Source organism: Phoca vitulina, unplaced genomic scaffold (assembly GCF_004348235.1).
Source record: "Phoca vitulina isolate PV1807 unplaced genomic scaffold, GSC_HSeal_1.0 scaffold12, whole genome shotgun sequence".
NCBI classification, from domain to species: Eukaryota; Metazoa; Chordata; class Mammalia; order Carnivora; family Phocidae; genus Phoca; species Phoca vitulina.
The window spans coordinates 27,194,638-27,216,185 of NW_022589715.1; the positions used below are offsets into that span (position 1 = coordinate 27,194,638).

Genomic DNA, 21,548 nt, shown 5'->3' on the forward strand with positions numbered 1-21,548 from the left:
TGAGCCAAACTCAGCAGTTTTAGAACCATGTTTAACACTTCTGTCTGCATATTAGAATTAACTGGAAGTTTTTTTAAGGAAAAAAGTTCTTAGACTCTACCCCCCAAAATTCTGATTCAGTTGACATGGGGTGGGGTTTGAGCATCAGAATTTTTAAAAAATCTCCTTAAGGTAATTCTATAGTGCAGCCAAGACTGAGAACCACTGTCTTAAAACAGCATCAGTAATATAAAGTAGGTGGAAAATGGCATCATATTAGCCAAGCCTTAGTTGTGACCAAGAGGTGAGCCTGGCTTTCTATTCTGGACATACTCAGCAAGTGACGCTCAACGGGTTTCACCTCGTGGTCATGGCCCGGGCGGAAAGAACTCACGGACAGATGTCAAGAATCACTAGATAATGGGCTAGAGGAGCCGCAAAAATCCCCTAACTTTAATCCTCTTCCGCATTGATATGTGAGCACTGGCAATTCAGCTTGTCTCCAAGCCTCAGTTTCCCTATCCATTAAATGAACAGCTTAGATTAGATAAGCTCATGGGTGTTTTCCAGTGCTGTTATTCTATGATTCTAAGATAGTTTTCGAGCATCAGAGGAAAGATGCACCTCTGCGTTGGTATTCTCTGCTCATTCCTCGTCTGAAGTCACCCTGGGAAGCCTACTGACCCACGGGTCCTCCAGCTCCAGCCCTCGTTCTGCCGGCCAAATGGCAGCCTGGCTTCCTCCAGCAGTCGAGAGACCTCCACCCTTGGGGGCCTTGTCCAGCAGGATGGAAGCTTGTGTGCAATTCTTGTAAAGGCAGCTCCTTTGAGTTGCAGGGGCGGCCTCTAAGCGATCTCTCTGCTCCCCGGCGAGCACACGGCCTGACCACTGATGGTATCTGCAGAGGAAGCGGTGGAATGTGGAAGTTTACACGACGTCAGTGTGCGCACATCCTCCTGTCTTGAGCCCTGGGAGCCCGGCCAACAACTGCTGTATGGTGCTCCTCGTCCGCCCGTCTCAGCAGCCTTGACTTGCCTTGGAGTCTCCTGCTCTGTGCTTTTTTAAATGGGATGGGCTGCTAAGCAGGGCTTAAGGAACTGATCAGAACAGCAACCACAAGAATCTTTGGTGCTTACATCCTCTACCCAGGCTCTGCATGAGGAATGTCACACTCCAGGCCTCAGACTCTGACCAAAATTCACTGGAAGGGAATTGCTGTGCTCTGAATGGTGGCGCCCCCACCCCCAATTCATGTGTAGAAATTTTAACCCCCAGAGATGGATGGCATTAGGAGGGTGGAGCCCTCATGAATGGGATTAGTGACAGAAAAGAAGCACCACAGAGCTCGCAAGCCCCTCCACCATGTGGGGACACAGGAAAGGTCTGCAACCCCGAAGGGGGCCCTCACTCCACCCCACTCTCAGACTCTCAGCATCTGGAACTGTGAGAAATAAATATCTGTTGTTACAAGGCCCCCAGTCTGTGGTATTTTGTTATAGCAGCCCAAGCGGACAAAGACAGAAATCATCTCAGCCAATCCCCTAATACACAATGTCCTGTCGGTGCACAAACTTACTAGAAACCCCTCAGCTCTGCCTCAAATTTGAGAGAAAAGTGAGCTGACACGTGCCATACTTGAGGCTGTGAGGTAAATGACAAATTTTGGTAGGGAAGAAGGCCAGGGGTTTTGATGTGCGTGTTGCAGACCTTTTTTAGTTTCCCGTTATCTGTGTGGGTGGACGAGAGGTGAGGTGAAGAGGGGGCGGGTGGCTGGAAAAAGGCAGATCTAGTAGACCTTGCCCCTGGGAGAGCTAAAGGTGGGAGCCAACAGGACACTGATGACCTAGGTCAGTCTCTGGGAGCTGCTTTCCAAAGGAGCTGCTTCTTGGTCCAGACGAGGTCCAGCGCTACCCTGTCGTCCACCTCACAGGTAGCCTCTGGGGGCACTGAGGCCAGTGACGTCAGACCCCAGATCTTCGCGGGCCCTTCCTTGCACTCACAGGGCCTAGGGTACTAGAAAAGCTCCTGTTTCTTGTGTTCTCCTTCTATGGACAGTGGCACAGGAGGAAGCAGGGCAACTTCAGCCAGTCAGTCCCCCTCTTGATCGTGAAGAGGAAGGGACACTCCAGCTTCCCAGGCTGGAGCAGCCGCTCTGTTAGCTCATAGTCCTGGTGGAAGGAAGAGAACAAGAGGCATCCCCTGGCCAGGAGGAGCTTGGAATTCGAATGCAGCCCTTCTACTCAGCCCGAGCTCTTGCTCCGAGGCCCAGCAAGGTCCTGCAACACCAGCCTGCAAACACTGACCTCAGGTCCCCCTTTTTGCACCTTCAAGCAAACGTTCCCTTTAGAATTATGAAGCTGGCTACTTGCATCCTCAGCTCTGTTTCAGCGCCTAAAGAATCAGTGTGAGGAATCCACGCCCTGCAGAACTACAGACTCTCATCAGTGTGAATTAAGTGTTCAGCAAGTGTCTCCACGCTTGCCACTCCGTAATTACAAAACAAGTAAGCCCCAGGAAATCGAATATTTTATTGCTTTACTTAATGATGTGCCAAATCACCCCCCTCCCACACCCCCCAGTCTTCTGTAAGCAGGTCTCTAAGAGAATGTGCTGGCTCTCACCCCCTCCCTCCAGCAGTCTGGTGGCTGGTGGTGGCTGCAGCGGGACCTGAGTAGCAGGACTGAGCCACACTCACCCTCCGGTCGGTACCTTTTGCTCTGTGGGTAATGTGTCACGGCCACACGCAGGGGGGAAATAACCAGAGCGACGAAAACAAAGAGAAGAGGAGAAAAAGTGAGAAAACGAAAGGAGAAAAAGGAAAAATGATGGAAACACGTGCTGGGGAGCCTCAACTCTCACCACGGTGACCATCGATCTCAAATCTATGAGGAAGCCAGGTGGCTTCAAGAGTTCAAGTAAATGCGTGGAAGCAGCGTGACCTCTATAAACCCAGCACGGGTAACGCCTGCTGGGAAATCGGGCCAGTGGCCTCCAGAGCGGAAGGCACCTTGGAGAACACCTATTTATACGTGTTTAGGGCTCATCCTTATTCAGTGTCTGTCCTGAGTGTGTTTTAGGATATATATGATATTGCAATGTAGTAGTACATGTATATAATTTATAAGTAAAGAAATCTATTGGGGGGTGTATTTCTACATCAGTATTTTCTACTGATGGGGTACATAGTCAAAAGAGCTTAGAGACCACCTGCTGAGGACAATGACAGTCACCATGAAAGAGTCCACTCTCCCACCTAGCGAGGTGTGGGGCCTCACCAGGGCCCTCTGCTAGACTGCCTTAATGTAGGAGGACAAGTCAGCTGTCTGCTGGGAAGGCTCCCCTCCCCGCTGTTCCCTAGTGCTTCTGGTTCCTTTCAGGAGTGAAATCACTTGCACTTTGGTGAAACAGAAAAAAATATTATTGTGACTATTACTATCTAAACCCCCCACCCACCGTCTAAGGAAGTCCCATCATGGTGAGAAGGTCTCTGTCACCGGTCCACCGTATACAACTGTGGCCATGGAAAGGCAGGTCGGGACTGGAACCCAGCGCAGGCCCTGCTCACCATGCCACGTGCCGGGAAAGGGCACTTTTCACTAAGGCTCACCAAGGTGTCTGTAAGGATTACCAACTGCTCTGCCTTTCTCTTTCTTTCTTTTTCTTTCTTTCTTTCTTTCTTTCTTTCGTTCTTTCCTTCTTTCTTTCTTTCTCTTTTCTTTTTCTTTCTTTCTTTCTTTTCTTTCCGCTTTATTTGTATATGCCTTTCTTATCAATTTTGCCTTCATAAATACAAAGTTTGTTGCTTGTTTTGTCTTAGTCTAATAATAATTTTGAGTTTCCAGCCCCTAGAGAGTGTGCATCATGGAAGGGGGGTACAGAATGGGGCTCTGGTCAGCAGGTGCGGCCCCCCCAAAACACAGCTCACCACAGATGAGTACAAGAAAGCTAAATATCATTTTCTGCCCCTGTGTCTCAAGGACACCATGAGGCATCTGACTAGATGAATTGTTCCACAAAGAAAGAAAACAAAAAAGAACTAATGCCTCAGTCCAGCCTTGGTGGGGGCCAGCCCCTGTGCCAGGGTCCTAGGATGTGGCCTGTTTCAAATGTCTCCCTTGGACTTAGTCACCCAGCCATGGAAGGTTCCATTTCCCTCGGCCTGAGACCATGGTGGAATAATGCAATCCTTTTGAATACAGCCACAGGGGTCATAAATGTCCCCACATGTCCCTGCTCACCCTCATCTTCCTGCAAATTCCATCGATTTATTTTACTGGGAAAAGTGATGTTTCCCCCTAAATGTCTTCTCCCTCCTAGGGAGTAATTTTGCTTCTCAGTCATCAGGTAGCACCGAGAAAGGGAATGTGTTATTGGGCCTCTGTGCGCTGTCTTCATGGTATGCTTGGAACCCTCAAGCATCAGCTTTGGGCTCTTTCATCGATTTGACAAATTCTTTGACTTCTTCTTCCAGGGCCTTGTTCCTCCTTTCAACATCCTCCCGGGAGCGCTCCACATTGCGGAGGCTGATTTCCAAGGCTGCAAATTTCTTCTTCTCCTTCTCCAGTTCTTCATTGAGCCTCACCACCTTGGCCCAGACATCATAATTTTCCTTCTCAAGGCTACAAGGAAGGAAATAACAGAATGAAAGAACAGGGTGTGACCTCTAGACTCTCCCTTCACCCTTGCTCACACACTCTGTCCACTTTCCTTTCTACATCACAAGTCCTATATCCAACTTCCACTCCCCCCACATGGCCCCCACACGCAGACTTCCCAGTAAACCTGAAATCCCAGGGCATGTCTGAGCCCCTCTTTTGTCATTTAACATGATCTTATAACATCTTTTGTGTTGTTGTTTTTCATGTTGTTCTATGTTTTTTATCTTCCATCAGATAAATAAAGTATTTGAAAGAAGGAACCACCTCTAATATATCTATCTGTCTATCTATCTATCTATCTATCTATCTATCTATCTATCTATCTATCGTCTATCTATCTATATTTTTACCTCCACAGCACCTTGCTCATGTCCTGCTCAACAGAAATGTTGATTGACTGCTGAAGCCCCATATCCAGATTCCCAAGACCTTTGCACACATGAGTTCCTGCCCATACTGCTTCCAGCGAGAGTACCAATGCCTTCTCTTATTAAGGCCCTCTAGGGGTAGGGATTTGGAGAAGTTTGAACTGCCCTTTGGGAGCAGGGGTCCTGGCTGCCCCACCCTCACTTCCAGTCTGCTCCAAGTGAAGAATCTCTTGGGGGGCGCCTGGGTGGCTCAGTCGATTAAGCATCTCCCTTCAGCTCAGGTCATGATCCCAGGGTCCTGGGATCGAGCCCCGCATCAGGCTCCCTGCTCAGTGGGGAGTCTACTCCTCCCTCTCCCACTCCCCCTGCTTGTGTTCCCTCTCTCACTGTGTCTCTCTCTGTCAAATAAATAAATAAAATCTTTAAAAAAAAAAATCTGTTGCGTTTCTGAATTCCCAGAAGTTTCCCTGTTACTGGCCCAAATCTTAGTCTAGTCCCAGGTGCTCCCTGCTCTGCCAGGTTGTGCTGAATTAACTCCTAGGAATGAGAGTACAATGCCATTTTTAAGCCTAAAGAGGAAATTTCAGGACTGTGGGGAGATTGTGTGATTGGAAATTTTCTTCAGAATTTCATTCTGTGAGGTGCTGCCTCCCTGCCCGGCACCCCCCTCCCCCAAAATGGCCTTTTTTTTTTTTTAGAAACTTGAGCTCTCATTTGAGCCCAGCCCGGTTTCTGTCTTCAGGGGCTTTGGACCATTCTCCAGTATCAGCCCCTCTTTGGAACCTTGCCTCCCCCTTCCTATAGCTAAATTAGTCTCATTCCTTCTGGCCCTCTCATTACAAATCCAGTTCTTCTCCAAGTATACTCTTGCTTCCATCTTGCTTTAGGAGAAATCCCAACTGAGAGACTACAGTTAAATTCAGACGACTGATTCCGGTGAGAGGTAGAATCTGGGTGGGCTCAGGAGTGTGACTGACCCAGGTTCAAATCTCAGCCCTACTGATGTTTGTGTGCCTCCTGAGGAATCTTTTTATACTTCCCGAGCCCCCATTTCTTCTGTAAAATGGGGATATTATCTATGTTACAGCATTGCTGTGGGGGATTACATGAAAAGGTATGTCTGAAACATGAAGCTCAGAGCAGGAGCTATGGACTGTTAATTCTCCTCTCACTGTTGAGGACGGAGGACCCCTTTGATGGGTGAATTCAGAGGACTTGGTTCCATTCAGGAGGAATGGCCCCTCCATGGCAGCTGGATCTTTCCCTACCCTGTCAATGATATTCACATGAGAGTAGAGTGGGAAACTTCTCTGTGGCTGCTTCCGTCACAGACAAGATGGCACATGAATGTTGCAGTCCTACAAATGATTGATTTCAGGTTCTTAGACAAAGGATCTACATTTTGCTTTTAGACGGGCAGTCCTCTACATAGGAAACAAAGAACGAGGGCTCACAAAAGTCTTCCTTTCACGTACCTGAGTCTTAATGGACTGAAAAAGTACCCATAATTTGAAAACCCCACTAGTTCACATTTTACATCATTACTGATGTAGTTCATATGGGCTAAGCTGGATTGAGCTTTATGCTCATGAAAAGTCAGTGGTATGAAAAAGATTTCAAGAAAATAGTTTACCTACCCAAGAGAGCACATTGTGTCCAAGCACCTTAGGGATGTGTGCATGAAAATTGTGGCAATAGCCTCCGTACTGGCCTTCCCTTCAGCCCCCCCTCCCCCCCCCCGGGGGCCTGTGCTCAGTAGGAAGCCAGTGATTCGGTGAAGCTTTAGTCAAGTAGATCTGGCTAGAAGCTCTGTCTCACACAGGCTTTAAGGTGGCTGGCACGGCCTCCTGCCCTCGTCTGCCCTCTCTCCTATCAGCTATTCCCCACTGCTCCAGCTCACCACCACTCTTCCTGTGCATGAACATACCAGACCTGCACCTTCGCTTCTCCCTCCCTGGCCTGCTCTTCCCCCATAGGTGGGCCTGACTTATTCCCTCTTCTCTTCAGGCCCTTGCTTTAATGCCACCATCTCAGTGAAGCCTTTCTGACCACCCTATTTAACATAGGAACCACCTTCCTGGGCCCCCCCAACCTCCTGCCTTGCTTTATCTTCCCCGTAGCATGCTCCGCCATCTGACATAGCATATATTTTAATTACTTATACATATTGTCTGTCTGTTCCTGATAGAAGGAAAGCTTTATAGGAAAGTTTTATAAAACTTTTGTCTGTTTTGTTCAGTGCTATTCCCCAACAGCTGGGATGGTGTGTGGCACACAGTAGGTGCTCAATAAATATTTTCAGAAGGGATGAATCACATGAATATGAAAAAAAAGTCAAGTTCCTCTTAATTTTTAGAGCATGTCGATCCTTAAAGAACCACTATTTGGAAATAGTTGTTTAAACTGCATAAGCTACATACTTCACTTTCCATGAATTTAACCTAAAACTTAAGAGTTTTCACTAATGTAGTCATCTCATCATTCCCTTTACCCCTTTCTTCAATTAAGCCCAACTGCTATAGATTGCTGTATTCTCTAAACTCAAGGTTTCTAATACCACTTCGTTGGCAGAGGAGAACAATCCCTGTTGCTTCTGAAAATGGAAGCCGAGTGACTGCCCGAGGCCCCTCCGCAGGTGACTTACTTTTTAATCTGTTCCTCATACGTTTGCTTCTGTGTCTCTATTTCCTTTCGCAGCTCCTGGACCACCCTCTGCAAGGATTCAAGTTCCTCTTCTCCAGAGTTCTTTTTTCCATGCCCGGTTTCAGAGTTAGGGCTGGCAAGAGTTTCTCTCTTGGAGTCACAGGCGTGGGAAGAGACAGTAGCTGCCTCCTCCCCGGGGGCCCCGGGCGGGGCAGGGACATTATCGTAGGTGGAAGTCCGCTGGGAGTCGGGACAGTGGGGCACACCTTGAGACATCGTTCTCCTGTGCCCTTCCTCGGCCTTTACCTCCGAAGAAGGTGACCAGAACTCATTTTTAAAGATCTCCACTTTGCTGCTGTTGGCACCTTGAAACACTGATGTCAAGAAGCATTTCCTATTAGGGAGTGTCTGAGTCCTTTTTCGTGACTGCAGCTTCCAATCACCTAGCTTTTCCCTGGGGGCTTTACTGCTCTCTTCTAGACACCCATCACTCGGCTGTTGTCCAGTGGGGCTGGTTGTGTCTGAGTCGCTGGTCTAGAAAGAAATGGCCATGGATGTCACATGGGTTTTTCCTGTGTGTCAGGTCCCCAGGATAAGGATTAGCAACTTGAAAGAAAGTATCTCCTGGCTGCACACCCATGAAACTCTTAATTAGAAGACCTTAATTCATCACATTATTGATTATCTGTGTGGTGTTTTTCCACAAGGCTATTGCACTGAAAAGGAACTAACTCATGCTCTAAAAATTAATTGTGTATTAGTTGTAAGAGAGTCTTAAACTAGGATTCTTTCATAGCTTTAGGATGAGGAGGCCTTTTTTTTTTTTTTTTAAAGATTTTATTTATTTATTTGAAAGACAGAGAATGAGAAAGAGAGAGCACATGAGAGGGGGGAGGGTAAGAGGGAGAAGCAGACTCCCTGCCGAGCAGGGAGCCCGATGCGGGACTCGATCCTGGGACTCCAGGATCATGACCCGAGCCGAAGGCAGTTGCTTAACCAATTGAGCCACCCAGGCACCCCGGGGAGGACTTTCTAACTAGAAGTCAAAATCCAAAAGTCATAAAATACAAGTCTGATAAATTCAATCTACATGGGTTTCCATGACCCCCCCAAATTAAAAAGAACAAACATAAAACAAAGATATCACCATATATAAAATCAAAAAAGAAATGACAAACTAGCAAAAATATTTGCAATACATATCACAGACAACAAGCTACTCATATATAAAGTTCATACAAATTGAGAAGAAAAAGACCAACAAAAATATGGATAAAGGACAGGATCAGACAGTCCACAGAGGAAAAGAAAAATGCAAAAAGCCCTTATGCATAAGAAAAGATGTTTAGCTTCTCTCATTATTAAAGAAACCCAAATCAAAATTAAAATTACTGAAATATCAGGGCACCTGGGTAGCTCAGTCGTTTAAGTGTCCGACTCTTGATTTTGGCTCAGGTCATGATCTCAGGGTCGTGAGATCAAGCCCCGCCTTGGGCTCCATGCTCAGCTTAAGATTCTCTCTCCCTCTCCCTCTGTCCCCACACCCCCTCTCACATACACACTCATGTGCTCTTTCTCTCTCTAAAAAAAAAAAAAAATAGTGAAATATCAGTTTTCACCTATCAGATAAGACACTTCCCCAAATTTGAAAACACATTTTGCTAGTGAAACTGTAAGGAAACAGGCTCTTTCGTGCATTGCTGGTGGAAGTACAAAATGGCACAACCTCTATTTGACAATTTTAGTAAAAATTACACACAAATCTACTTACCCTCTGATTCAGTAATCCCAATTCTGGGAATTTATCCCAGAAATACATCTACCCGAGTATAAAATGAAGCATGGTCAAGGTTATTCATTGCAGCCTTGTTTGTTGTACAAAGGAATGAAAATAATCCGGTCATCTGAGGGACCTGTCCACGTATTGACATAAAAAGGTCTCCAGGATATACTCTTAAGCGGAAAAATAGAAGATAAAGAGTAGCATGCGTGTGCGTGCTTGTGTGTGTGTATGTGTGTGTGAAGAGAGAGCAAGAGAATATGTTATATTTGCATAAAAAAGAAGTAAATAATTTACATTCATATCTATTTATATTTGCATAAAGGAACACTGGAAGAATAAGTATGAAACTAATAAAGGTGGGGAAGGATGGGGTGAATGGAGATAGCAGAGGGAGCAGGATTTCTCAATGTATATCTTTTTCTCATTTTAATTTTTTTTTGAACCGTGTATATATATTTTTAAATTAAATTAAAAAGAAAAAAAAAGAAGAAAAAGAATGAGTCCTAAAATCAGAAAATCAAGGCTCAGGCTCTCCTTCTAATTGCTCTAGCTAATCACTTGCTTCCACAAGTCCACTGGAGTCAGAAGCACCGGGTCTCAAAGTGAGAACTAGAACTAAATTCCATTCTGTAACATCCTAGTGCTGCCACCTTGGGCCAGCTGGTCAACCACCCTGAGACTCTGCTCCTGAAAGGTAAGATGTGGATGACAAAGTCTGCCCTACATAGTTATGGTGAGGACCCCAGAAGTGACCTACTTAAGTTTCCCAGAATAGTGCCTACCCATAGCTGCCCACACTGTTACAATAAATAACAGAAACCTGTCGAATAAGCCTAACAATGTCTACTCCCAAGGACCTCTAATAGGATTTCATTACATGAAGTATGAGCATTTCTAAATATTAATTTAATTTGAGAGTGTTGGCAAAATGCATCATGTACAGACATCACCTAAGAAGAATCATAACCACTACCACTACCTACCTTTTTTTCAATACTTTCTTAATTATCCTCAGGATTAATAGTACTATAGACAACTTACATTACTGGGTCAACCAGAAACTTTAAATTCATCTCTTGGTCACACATAAAGAATCAAGCTGCTACACAAAGTTCATGTTTTTTTTTAAATATTTGTCTCTATAAATATATAAAAATATTTGAGCTTTGTAAATTATTGGCCTCAACTCGTCTACATTTCAGAGGTTGCAGAGTTTTTTGACATTGTGAACGTGAGCCCCAACCCTTCAGTACAAATGAGGAGGGTGACATTGCTGAGACAGCTTATCAGGGAATGAGAAATATTACATGAACACATCACATACTCTGAGAAAGAAATCACGTTTCATGGGTCAGCAGGAAACCAGTTCTCTCTGGACTTTCACCCGGAATTTTCAACAACTCTCGCTAAAACACTTACAATGTGATATATAATTTCCCCTACTGAACTTTCCTGGACTGTGTTTGGCAAGGCTTCCCTTTTAGAGTGGGCTTTAGTGAGGACTCCCACTGCTCAGTCATTAGGAGACTGGCATACGTGTCACTAACCCCACCTCCAGGATGCCAACAGACACTAGATTTAGAAAGAGGCCAGGCTTTCAAGATGCATTCAAATGGGTCTGTACCATCTGTGCCCACTGTCATGGCATCATCTAAAACTCCTCAAACTGCCACCCTAGACCAGCTTTTACGTGGAATGACTTGGACTAAAGGAAGAGTCAGATGGAAGGAAGAAGGTTCTCGGCACCTTACCATGTTACTGAAGCTATCTGTCCTAGAAATTGGAGGGTCTTCAGTGGCATCCCAGCCCACAGAGCTTCGAGCTACTGGAGGTTTCTTAGGGTCATTTTTCTGAGCAGGGGGTGAAAGGGGGGCATCCTTGGACTTGGGGAAGAGAACTTCATGGTCTCTGATCATCATGGTCATCACTCTTTGGATTTGAGGAGTCCCTGAAAGAAGAAAGAGATCTGTAAAGCTGGACCATGGCAGGAGGCAGGCAGTCCTCAGGGTCTCCACCCGTGGGATGTCTTTAAACTTGGCTCTAAAACCACAGGGCCCAAAAGACCTCATTTTGCTCCTCCTGGGACCCTTCTAAGGGTAGGAGACTGTGGTGAAAGAGAAGGGATAGAAGAAGGATATGGGAGTGGGGTGAAAGAGGGTTATTTTCAGCCTATACGGTCCTGTGGGTCAGTCTTTGATCAGAAAATAAGCAATATAATAGTAGAGAAAATGAAGACATCTTTCCCCCCTGATGTGGTCCTCGATATGTCATCTGATCTCTTATTGCACACATAGTAAATATGTGACAGCCATACTGCCTTCCCAAATCCACGGCAGACATCAGTACTCTATGCCAGGACTTTTGCTCACTGAACCAAGACACAGCCACAGAAGCCTTTTCGACACAACTTTACCAGTAGCCTTTTTTTGTGAGTTGTCTTATAAAATCAAACTTGCTTTCTCTACTTTCTTGCAAACTTGCTTTCTCTGGCTAAGGGTATTTAAAAGTCATAAAAGACTAAGAAATACTGTTTTTGTGCTAGCCTATTGTACTGTGTGACCACTGGATCAATTTTTAACCTCTCTGCTCTGCTGTGATCTGGAAAATGGACATAATTTCTGCCCTGCTCCTTTCACAGGGCTATTTCACAGTTGGGGCAAGGTAATCAACTGAAAATGCTTGGCAAATTGCAGCGCATTTTGGTAGCTAGGTAACTGTTGTCACTTCCTCCGCACGTGCCTTCCCCACAGGACCAGCTGTACCTCTCATGATCACAGCAGGGTCTTCGACCTTCGACCTGATGAGATTCACACCAATCACGGTAGCCAGGTTATCCACGCTCATCTTGTTAACACCACAGTTGAGCTGGATTTCATGTAGGAACCTGTGGGCAACCAGGAAATCCCATAGTAGGAAATAGGAAGTTGCCAGAAGGAAGCACTTCCAGGTACCACTGAGATCTCAGAGATGGATCCCATCTCCATCTTTCTAGTCTCAGGAATGGAACCAGTCTGCTCAGCCCACATGAGTTTAACTTCACCCTGAGACATTCAAGATCAAGGAGGAAGAGAAACCAGAAGGGATCTGCCCAGCTGCTAGGGGTGGCGTGGGGGCTCGGGGTGGGGCGCCCCAACAGCAGGAGGTAGGATCTGGTTCAGGGAGCTAAGAGGACACTAGAAGGACTCAAATGGGTATGTGACTACCCCTCATTCTGACTTTATAGGCTTATCTCTCAGGCACTCGGCACTCATCCCACCCAAGTTTCCAGAGATGGAAACTTTATCTTGAGGAGATGTCACAGAGGGGAATCCACAATGCCTCTTTGCTCTCATCCTCCGATTACAGCACCAAGCATCTCAAATTCTCAGTGGGTGCTCAACAACTAGCAATGAATTTTTACTATAATTACACCCATTGGAGGCATGAAGCTCTCAGCTTCCTTATTAAAAAAAAAAAAAAACTGAAAATATCGGCAAAGGAATTTCTAAATACCTTCTCCAAAAACCATTTTTAAATGGATAGGTTGAAGCAACTTAAAATTCGAAATACATAGAAATTATCAAATAAATGGTGGTGTTTTCAAATGAGGAAACATTATGGAATATTACAGAGTCATCTATAATCCTATTTTATGACATAGGGAAATGCTCATAATATAATATTAAGCTAAAACCAGGATACAAATATATACAAAAAATTGTTCCCCAATATTTATACTGATGTATGTAAAGATCTTTCATAGAAAGAAAAACATCCAAAAGGAAACATCCCCAAGCAGTAATAGTGATTTTTGCTGAGTGAGGACATTGTATATTATTTTTATTTCTTATTTATAGTATGTTGTATTTTCCTGGTTTCCAAATCAAGCATGCATCACTTTTATAACCTGGATACTACAACAATTTATTTTTTAAAAAGAAGATAAATTTCAGCTGTCTGGCATGGAGATCCAGGCTCCCAGCTCAGACAGACCTGGGTCAATCTACATGCTATGTGTTGCCATGAATGTCTCCAGGGCACAAAGTTATGGCCCCAGAGTCAGGAAGATGGGAGATAATTCTAGAAACATTATAAGGATTCTGGGTGCTACTGTATGTCCCAGGACTCCGGGCAGCACAGGGGCAGGCCTGAAGGAGGAAGCATGTTCACTTTGCATGCCAATCAGACTCTGAGTGGATCCTTTAAATCATCTTGTGGATAAAGGGAACCTCTTCAGTGCTGAGTGAATACAGCTGACCTTCCCAAGGTCTGGACCAGAAGCTCTGAGTTCACAGAGACACTCTTTTCTACTCTAATTGGGGGCTTCTTTCTGATACGGCTGGGAACTGATGCTGGGGGACTCTTACCTGCATATGTAGCTCAGGAGGTTATAGTTGTCTCGAGGAAGGATGGACAGCTGCTTCACCAACTCCTGCTGAGCCTGGGAAGAGATTTTAACACCGTAAACATCCCTCACTGGCAATGAGACTCTGGAACAGGAGGAACATAATTGGTGGATCTGTGCAGAAGCAGCACGGGCAGTCACTCCTGTTCCCACGGTTTTTGTGATTTTTTAAAAAGCTTTTTACTTTGCAATAATTATAAATTCACAGGAAGCTGCAAAAAAATAGCATGGAGAGGCTCACGTGTTTTTTTTACAGGACATTTTTTTGTCTCTAATCATACCCTCTTCCCCAACTCAGAGCTACTCTAAGGCAAGGATGATTTGACAATTCATACAATCATTGTTTGCTTAGTGAATGCTTGAGATGTAACACTCCCGTAAAGAACTGGATGATAACCAAATACCCCAAGCCATTTGGTTTTTAAAACCAAATACCCCAAGGGGTGCCTGGGTGGCTCAGTCGTTAAGCGTCTGCCTTCGGCTCAGGTCATGATCCCGGGGTCCTGGGTTCGAGCCCCACATCGGGCTCCCTGCTCAGTGGGAAGCCTACTTCTCCCTCTCCCACTCCCTCTGCTTGTGTTCCCTCTCTCGCTGTGTCTCTGTCAAATAAGTGAATAAAATCTTTAAAAATAAATAAATAAATAAATGAAACCGAATACCCCCAAAGAAGAAAAATATCAGTATTGAGAGAAGAAGGAAGCTTCTAAGAAGGGTTTTAAGCAATAAGGCTTTGCTGAGACCTGCTGGGACACAGGACAGGCTGACTAATCCAGGGGGTGGGGGGCAGGTAAAGGTCAGAATGTTCTAGCTCCATGAGACCATCATACAAGGAATGCATGTGCCAGGGAGGGGAAGGACAGAGAGTTTTTCTCAGGTCCTTTCACCTGCAGCTGCCTGTAGGGTCTGTGGTGATTGCCGGTAACATCATGATTGTAAAAGCGCGTCAGTTTACATGACACGCACAGGCTCCCTCAACCCTGAGCAGGTCTTCCTATGCACCCCATGGCCTGTCAGCCTGCATGCAGTGACTTGGTGCAGACCCTCTGTATCCAGAATGCCCGCTTCATACCGGGATTCCCTCCTCTTCATTTTAACTAGTCAATTCTTCGCAAAGGCTGCTGTAGACTCACGGCTCCCAGCTACCACCCCTGCCACATTTTCACCAACAAGGGAGGCTGTAGTCCCTCTGCCCTGCCCAGACGTGCATTACCAGAGGTTAGAAACTCAGATATGTTGAGATGGAGGCAAGTTGGGAGAAACAGGTCCAAAGTGGGGAAGTTCAGGGGTGGGAGTCTTATTGTCAGATCTGCATCCGTGTACCTCCTTTGCTTTCCCTGGTGCTGGGGGCTGAGAAGTTGCCTGAAACACTGGTTTTTTTAGACAACTTTTAAACCTCATTCCATAAAGTGTTATTACGTTCACAAAGGTGAGCTGATATGCCTATATTAATTAAGACTTGTCATGTCCTCGTCTCAACCCCCACAAAAAAATTCATAAATCCTGCCCAAAATCATGCACTCAGCTACTAAGTTTAAAGTGGCTTGAGGTATTTGATTATAGTCCCATTCTTCATTGGATTGTTACAGCCCAAGAAGGCTGTCACCATGATTGGCTTCATTTGCCTTTTGTTGCTGAGGAAGATCTAGATGAGATCATGTAACCTAACTTTTGTGTTGGAAAATAGCTACACTAGCTCCAGCGTGTTAGCAGTATCCGTATCGTCCCTTTCATTTCCTGATGTTGAAATACAAAATCACTGTTTTTCTTGTACCAGGATCCACCTAAATGGTGAGGCTCTTCGCCCTGAGTCAGGAGAGAAGTTCTCACAGCTACGCTTTCTACCAGGTCTAGGGTACTATTGGTCTTTTGTTTAAAAATGATAACTATAAATATAAAACTATTATTTTCTGGGGGTATACTATGTAATAAATTCTAAAATAGAGAATAAACCTCTCCTTAAACCAATAATTTAAAAATATCACTCACCTACCTCATATCCCTTGTCCTCAAAACAATCCTAAGTATAGCAGATGTTATTACGAAATTTGTCTCAGTTTGTGCTGTTCAGTACAACAGCTACTTGACATATGTGACTACTTAAATAAGAAAATAAAATAAAATTAGGAATTTGGTTCTTTAGCTGAACTAGCCACATTTCAAGTGCCCAGTAACCATGTGTGGTTAGTGGTTATCATATTGATCAACGCAACTATATACCAGTTCTGCCATTATAGAATGTTCTGTTGCTCTAAGTAAGTAAACTCTTGTAGAAAATGCTTAATTTGCCTAAAGGCAAAATCAAAGTAAATCCAGGTCTTCACTGTAGGCTTTTCCGTGCACCATGTTTCCAAAGAGAGTTTTAACACAGTAGTGCTAAGAACTAAACCACCCCCCAAAGTGGGGAGTTAGACCCCATTGCAGTATAACATAAACGTATTCCTCGGGCATTTGGTTTTGCAAATCCTGGTTAAAAACCATGAAGGTTTTATTGTTGCTAGATGGGTTTTCCTGGTTTCTTCTGTTGGTTGGTTTGTTCAATTAACATGACTCCAGCGTGGTGACTGTTGACTGTAAGAACTTTCAGGAAACAATTTACATAAGATCACAAATCCTGCAGGCGAACGTGTGCGCTCTAACAAGCATGCTGCCGCAGCTGACCACACCCCCACAAGCAGCTGCAGCTGAAAAAGAACAAAGACATCTCCTTGTCTTTCCTTTCTCTGGCACATGCATTCCTTGAATGCCCATGCCTGACACACATTCACCGTGGAACTAGAACATTCTCACCTCTCACCTGACCTCCAGGTTGGTCAACCTGTCCTCGTGTCCCATGAGGGTCTCAGCAAGGCCATATTGCTTGATACCCTTCTCAGAAGCTTCCTCTTTCTCTTATTAATTTTAAAGTGACTTGGGTATATTCAAGATAGTCAATTCTGCATTGGATTGTCACATCCCAGCAAGGCTGTCACTATGATTGGCTTCAATGGCCTTTTATTGCTGACAAAGTTGCAGTTTGACAAAGTATCTCACTCAAAGGTATGGGTCCCCTGACCCGCTGTAGTTTGCCCACCAGAATAGTGTTCAATAACCATCACCTTCTTCCAAAACAGGATGACTAACTCAAATGAGATACAAACCTTTGCCTCATCTGCATTCATGAGCTGCCCGCAGAGCAGGAACCCCTCATACTGGTTCCAGGGAACCACAGGCTCCGGGAGGTCTCGGAGATAGAGCTTTAACAGGGAGGCCACTGTGTGCACGTCTGTCTCTCTGCAAAAAAATAAGCAATGTTCTTTGAAAGTGAAACTCCAGAACATTCCTCACCTCCCCCCTGGTGATCCACTGAATAGAATCCCATGTTCCCAAAGGGAGTTTTGCAAAGGAGTAGAGTCTGATAAAGATGTATCCAAACACACCATCTTTGCTAATCTTCTAGAATAATGACCCCCAATACTTCTTCCTTTATCTCTTCCACCAACTACCTCAAAGGTAAGTTCAAGGTCTACCTTTTCACTAATCCTATTAAATTATTTTTGTCTTCATCTCTTTCTTTTTTATCCAAGTCACTTAGTGCCTCACAATTTTGCATTTTCTACTTAGTCTCTAATTTTTCATGTGATAACTCATTTATACCCATGGCCCATGATCTCTTTAAACCCTCAGAGAGCTTAAAACATTTCTGGGATTCATTCACATATTTGCACAATCATGCATTCAATCAGTAAGCATTGAGAGAACCTACTAGGGGCAAGATATTCTGTCAAGCACTGCAATTTCAGCAGTGAACCTGAGGGATACACAGGACACCTGGCCTCACTGAGCCACAGAACTGTGCACACTCACAGGTTACCAAGTCATTACAATATTGTGAGGTTAGTACCATGACAAGAAAGCCCAGGACCTGGGACTGTACGGAAGTATGAAAAAGAGGGACATCCAGTGCAGAGTCATAGGGGACAAGATCTGAAGAGTGGCAAGGAGTTACAGCATGGGGGGGGGGGGGGAGCACAGGTATCAGCCTGGAGGGTGGGAAGCAGAGGCCCTGCAGCAGACAGAGACGGCATGCAGATGACTGCCTGTTCACCTAAGAAGGTGGCTCGTGTTTTTCAGTTCAGCTTCTCCAGCTTACAGCAGGAGTAGGCAAACCATGGCCCAGGAGTCAAATCTGGCCCAATGCCTGTATTTGTACAGCCTCTGAGCTAAGGATGGACTTTATGTTTTTAAATGGTTGGGAACAAAACTCAAAAGTAGCCTATTTCATGCCCTGTGAAATATGAAATTTGAATTTCAGCATCCACACAGTGTGACGGGGATATAGTCATGCTCATTTGTTCTTGCATTGTCTTTGGCTGATTTTGTGCTATATTTTGTGCTAAGACCAGAGCTGAGTAGCTGCAGCAGAAACCATCTGGGCCTGCAAAGCCTCAAAATTTCACATGTGGCCTTTCATCAAAGTCTGCTGACCCCTGGTTATAGAGCTATGGCGTTTATCCTGCAGCACTATAAGAGAAAGTAAGTCTGAATCTACCATACGCTTGAAGTTCATTAGCGAAGAAATTATTTACTTCAATTTTATTTACTTCATATAAAAAAAAAAAAAAAAAGAGTATTCTTAAGCAAATGTCCAGGTAGTTATTTTGAAAAGCTATGATGTGGTAAGAGGTTCAGACCATGTGAGTGTCCCCTCGGTTTGAGGGATGGGGAATATAGAATTGGCTGGTAGAAGAGCCTCCCGGAGAAGGGACAGCAGGGGTCAGTTTGGGAAGAGGGAGGAGGAGGGAGGCATTGGAGGCATTAGGACTTGACTGTAAAGCTCTGTCTTGATGTCCCGAGTAAGTTTTTTTGTTTGTTTTTGATAGCCAGTGTGTTCGGAGCTGTCTCCTGAAAAGGCCCCGCCCTTGCAGCCTGTGAGCACTCAGCCTCAAAATGAGAATGCGAACTGGCACAGAGTCCTGACTATGCTGCATTGCTGCCTCAGGAAATTAGGGGTGGGGACCATTCACTTAAGGTGGGCATTCTGGAAAAGTCTTCCCTGCTGGGTCACTGCCTAAAAACATTCCTGGGCAAAGACCTCTTGTCAAAATATGTGAGGAGTTCCCAAGAAAATGGCAGAACGACAACCTGCTGACCCACATTCTCCTAAAGTCCCACAGTGGCTCCTCTTCATGCCCCAGCACTGCAACCCTCTCTATGGTCTTAGTCCGAATCCAGAGCCTCTCCTTCACTCCACATCCAATTATGCTCCCCAAGCCCCGACATTCTATCCGAATGTCACGTGAATCACTCTAAGTCCCGCCCTTCACTGCTCTATTTCAGTAGGTGATGGCCTTTTGCCAGGATCCTGCCCCAGCTTCCTATCTGGCCTCCTGCCTCCAGGGTTCCAGTCTCTGATGTACTGTCCCCTGCCTGGCACAGCCCCCAACACACAAAATACATCCAAGCAATGAATGTTGCCAACAACAATTTGAAATAAGAAAGACAGTATCAATGATACATTAAAAAAAAAAAACAACAGAATCTTTTGAAGATAAATGACAACAAAACGCACAAACTACTAGATAGTTCAATCAGAAGAAACGACAGCAAAAATATCCAACGTTAGAAAAAAGAAAGGGTTATAACCACTGATATAGTGTAGATGCTTCAAAGTTATAACCGAAGAACACACTTATCTATGTAAATCATCTTGGAACATTTAAAACCAGAGAAAGCTTCCTGATTCATTTTACCAGGGGAAGATAATGCTGCTTGTCCTGGCAAACTCCTCATGCCTGCTTAATGTGTCTGAGCGTAAATGTCATTTCTTCTTAGGGGTCTCCCTAAATCCACCAGACTATGTCAAAAGGCTCCTATTCTAGGGCACCCGGGTGGTACCGTCCGTTAAGCATCCCAGTCCTGGTTTTGGCTTAGGTTGTGATCTCAGGGTTGTGTGATCAAGCCCTGGGTTGGGCTCAGTGCGGGGTCTGCTTAAGACTCTCTCTTCCTCTGCCCCTCCCCCCTCTAATAAATAAATAAACCTTTTTAAAAAGAGGCACCTGTTTTAAGTTCTCATAGTACCATCTAGTTTTCCATTTTAGCACTTAACGCAATGGAAATTACAGAATCATTTCTGTAAATTTTTAGTTTAATGTCTGTGCCCCCATCGTAACACGGCCAAATCAGTTGTCCCCGTTACAGTCTAAATTTCCGGCGTGATTTTTCCTGAGTTTGCTGTTCCTTCAACCCAATGAACCACCTTTAAATGATTTTTTTTTTTAAGTCAAGAACTAAAGACAAGTCAGGAGCCAGGTGACTTCCGAGTTAAACACCTGATCCACCAGAGATTAGCCCAGGCAACACCGAGGGTTCTGCCAATCCTTCCCTGGTAGCCCGGACCTTAAAATGTGCCACATCTGTATGTTTCCCACAGAAATACAGGTACCAGAAGTATGTTAGTTTCGTGGCGGATCATATCCAGCCCAGCAGAAACTCAACAAAGAGATTTGAAAATTTATCTGTGTATGTATATGTTTAATGAGAATCAGATACAGCTGCACTAGAATCTACCCAATAAAAGCTCCTTTGTTTCTCTTCATCCCAGTGAGACAATCTGGGAGATCTCAAACCACACCTATGACCAACATAGGTCTAGATGAGTACCCACAAGGATTATGTAGATCCAGAATCGGCCCTGGGAGGACTCTTAAGAGCCCCAGGTAACCCTCCTATTTCTAGGTGTGCAAACGCTACTTCTCAGGGTGGGGTAGAGAGGTCATGACAAGCTGTGTAACTTTCCTTCTTCCAGCTCCAAATATTTCACAGGAATCAAAGACTATGACTCCACCACCCAGGCTGACTTTATAGGTACATAAAATCAAGCCCAGGGCAAGTATCTGACAAACCCCTGCAATCACCTCTCTTCCTCCTGGCTGACTGTTCACATCGCTTTAGCAACAACCCGACTGTATCTTTTGATCAACTCAAAGCTAATTAAAAACATAAGAAGAAAACTGAATACAAAGGTGGTGAGCTTAATTGAACAGGTGCCTGATAACGAAATGCAATTTATAGTGCTGCTGAGAGGTCCGTAAATTTGATGCCCATAACCTGCTATAGTTCCAGTAACAACTCCACCCATTGCTTTCCTGTAAAAAGACAGCACCCTTGGTAAGTTAACCTAGTGCACGCCAACGGCGGCCAAGACAGACACGCGGCGGTCCAAACTCAGGCAGTGGCTGTGAGAATGGAGAGAACAGAAGGTATCAGAGATGCTGCAGAGGGAGAATGGGCATTCCCGGCGACCGGGGTGGATGATGGGGAGAGGGCGTTCACGGCACTTAGCTGTTCAGGATTTTGCCAGGATCAGCCCTTGTTCCTACGTCCTAAATAACCTCTTGGGGAATTTCAACCTTTGGAAACTGGATAGAGTTGAGGCCTGTCTCACCAAATCTTGATGTACGGGCTGCTGATTTAGAAAGAACAATGGCTCTCTCTTGCCAGCAGGACAAGCACACACAGGCAACCAGGGCGAATATTGCACAGTAGGTGGAGAATGTCCAATATCGGGGTGGAGGCTACACTAGGTGACTGTGGCAAAACAGAAAACCTCGGCTGGGTAGCTGGAGGGGGTGGGGTGGGTCGGCGACGGTCAGAAGAAATGTCACTACAGCTGGTATGCCCCAACCAAAGCTGGGCGACCTCCACAGTGGAGGCATCGGGGGGACAGCTGGTATGCCCCAACCAAAGCTGGGCGA

General features: G+C 45.1%; 1 protein-coding gene across 3 annotated transcripts in view; it reads right to left on the minus strand.

Moving 5' to 3' along the window:
* Positions 1-1,491: 1,491 nt before the first annotated feature.
* ARHGAP25 (Rho GTPase activating protein 25) overlaps positions 1,492-21,548 on the minus strand; it is an 86,975-nt gene continuing 66,918 nt past the window's right edge. For all 3 annotated transcript variants that reach the window (XM_032410818.1, XM_032410815.1, XM_032410817.1), the window contains 6 exons: positions 16,953-17,085; positions 13,778-13,851; positions 12,194-12,315; positions 11,183-11,379; positions 7,650-8,182; positions 1,492-4,598 (listed from right to left, as the gene is read on the minus strand). In XM_032410818.1, the coding sequence (XP_032266709.1) occupies positions 4,391-4,598; positions 7,650-8,182; positions 11,183-11,379; positions 12,194-12,315; positions 13,778-13,851; positions 16,953-17,085 (1,267 nt within the window). In that variant the 3' untranslated portion in view covers positions 1,492-4,390. The remainder of the gene's footprint in view (positions 4,599-7,649; positions 8,183-11,182; positions 11,380-12,193; positions 12,316-13,777; positions 13,852-16,952; positions 17,086-21,548) is intronic.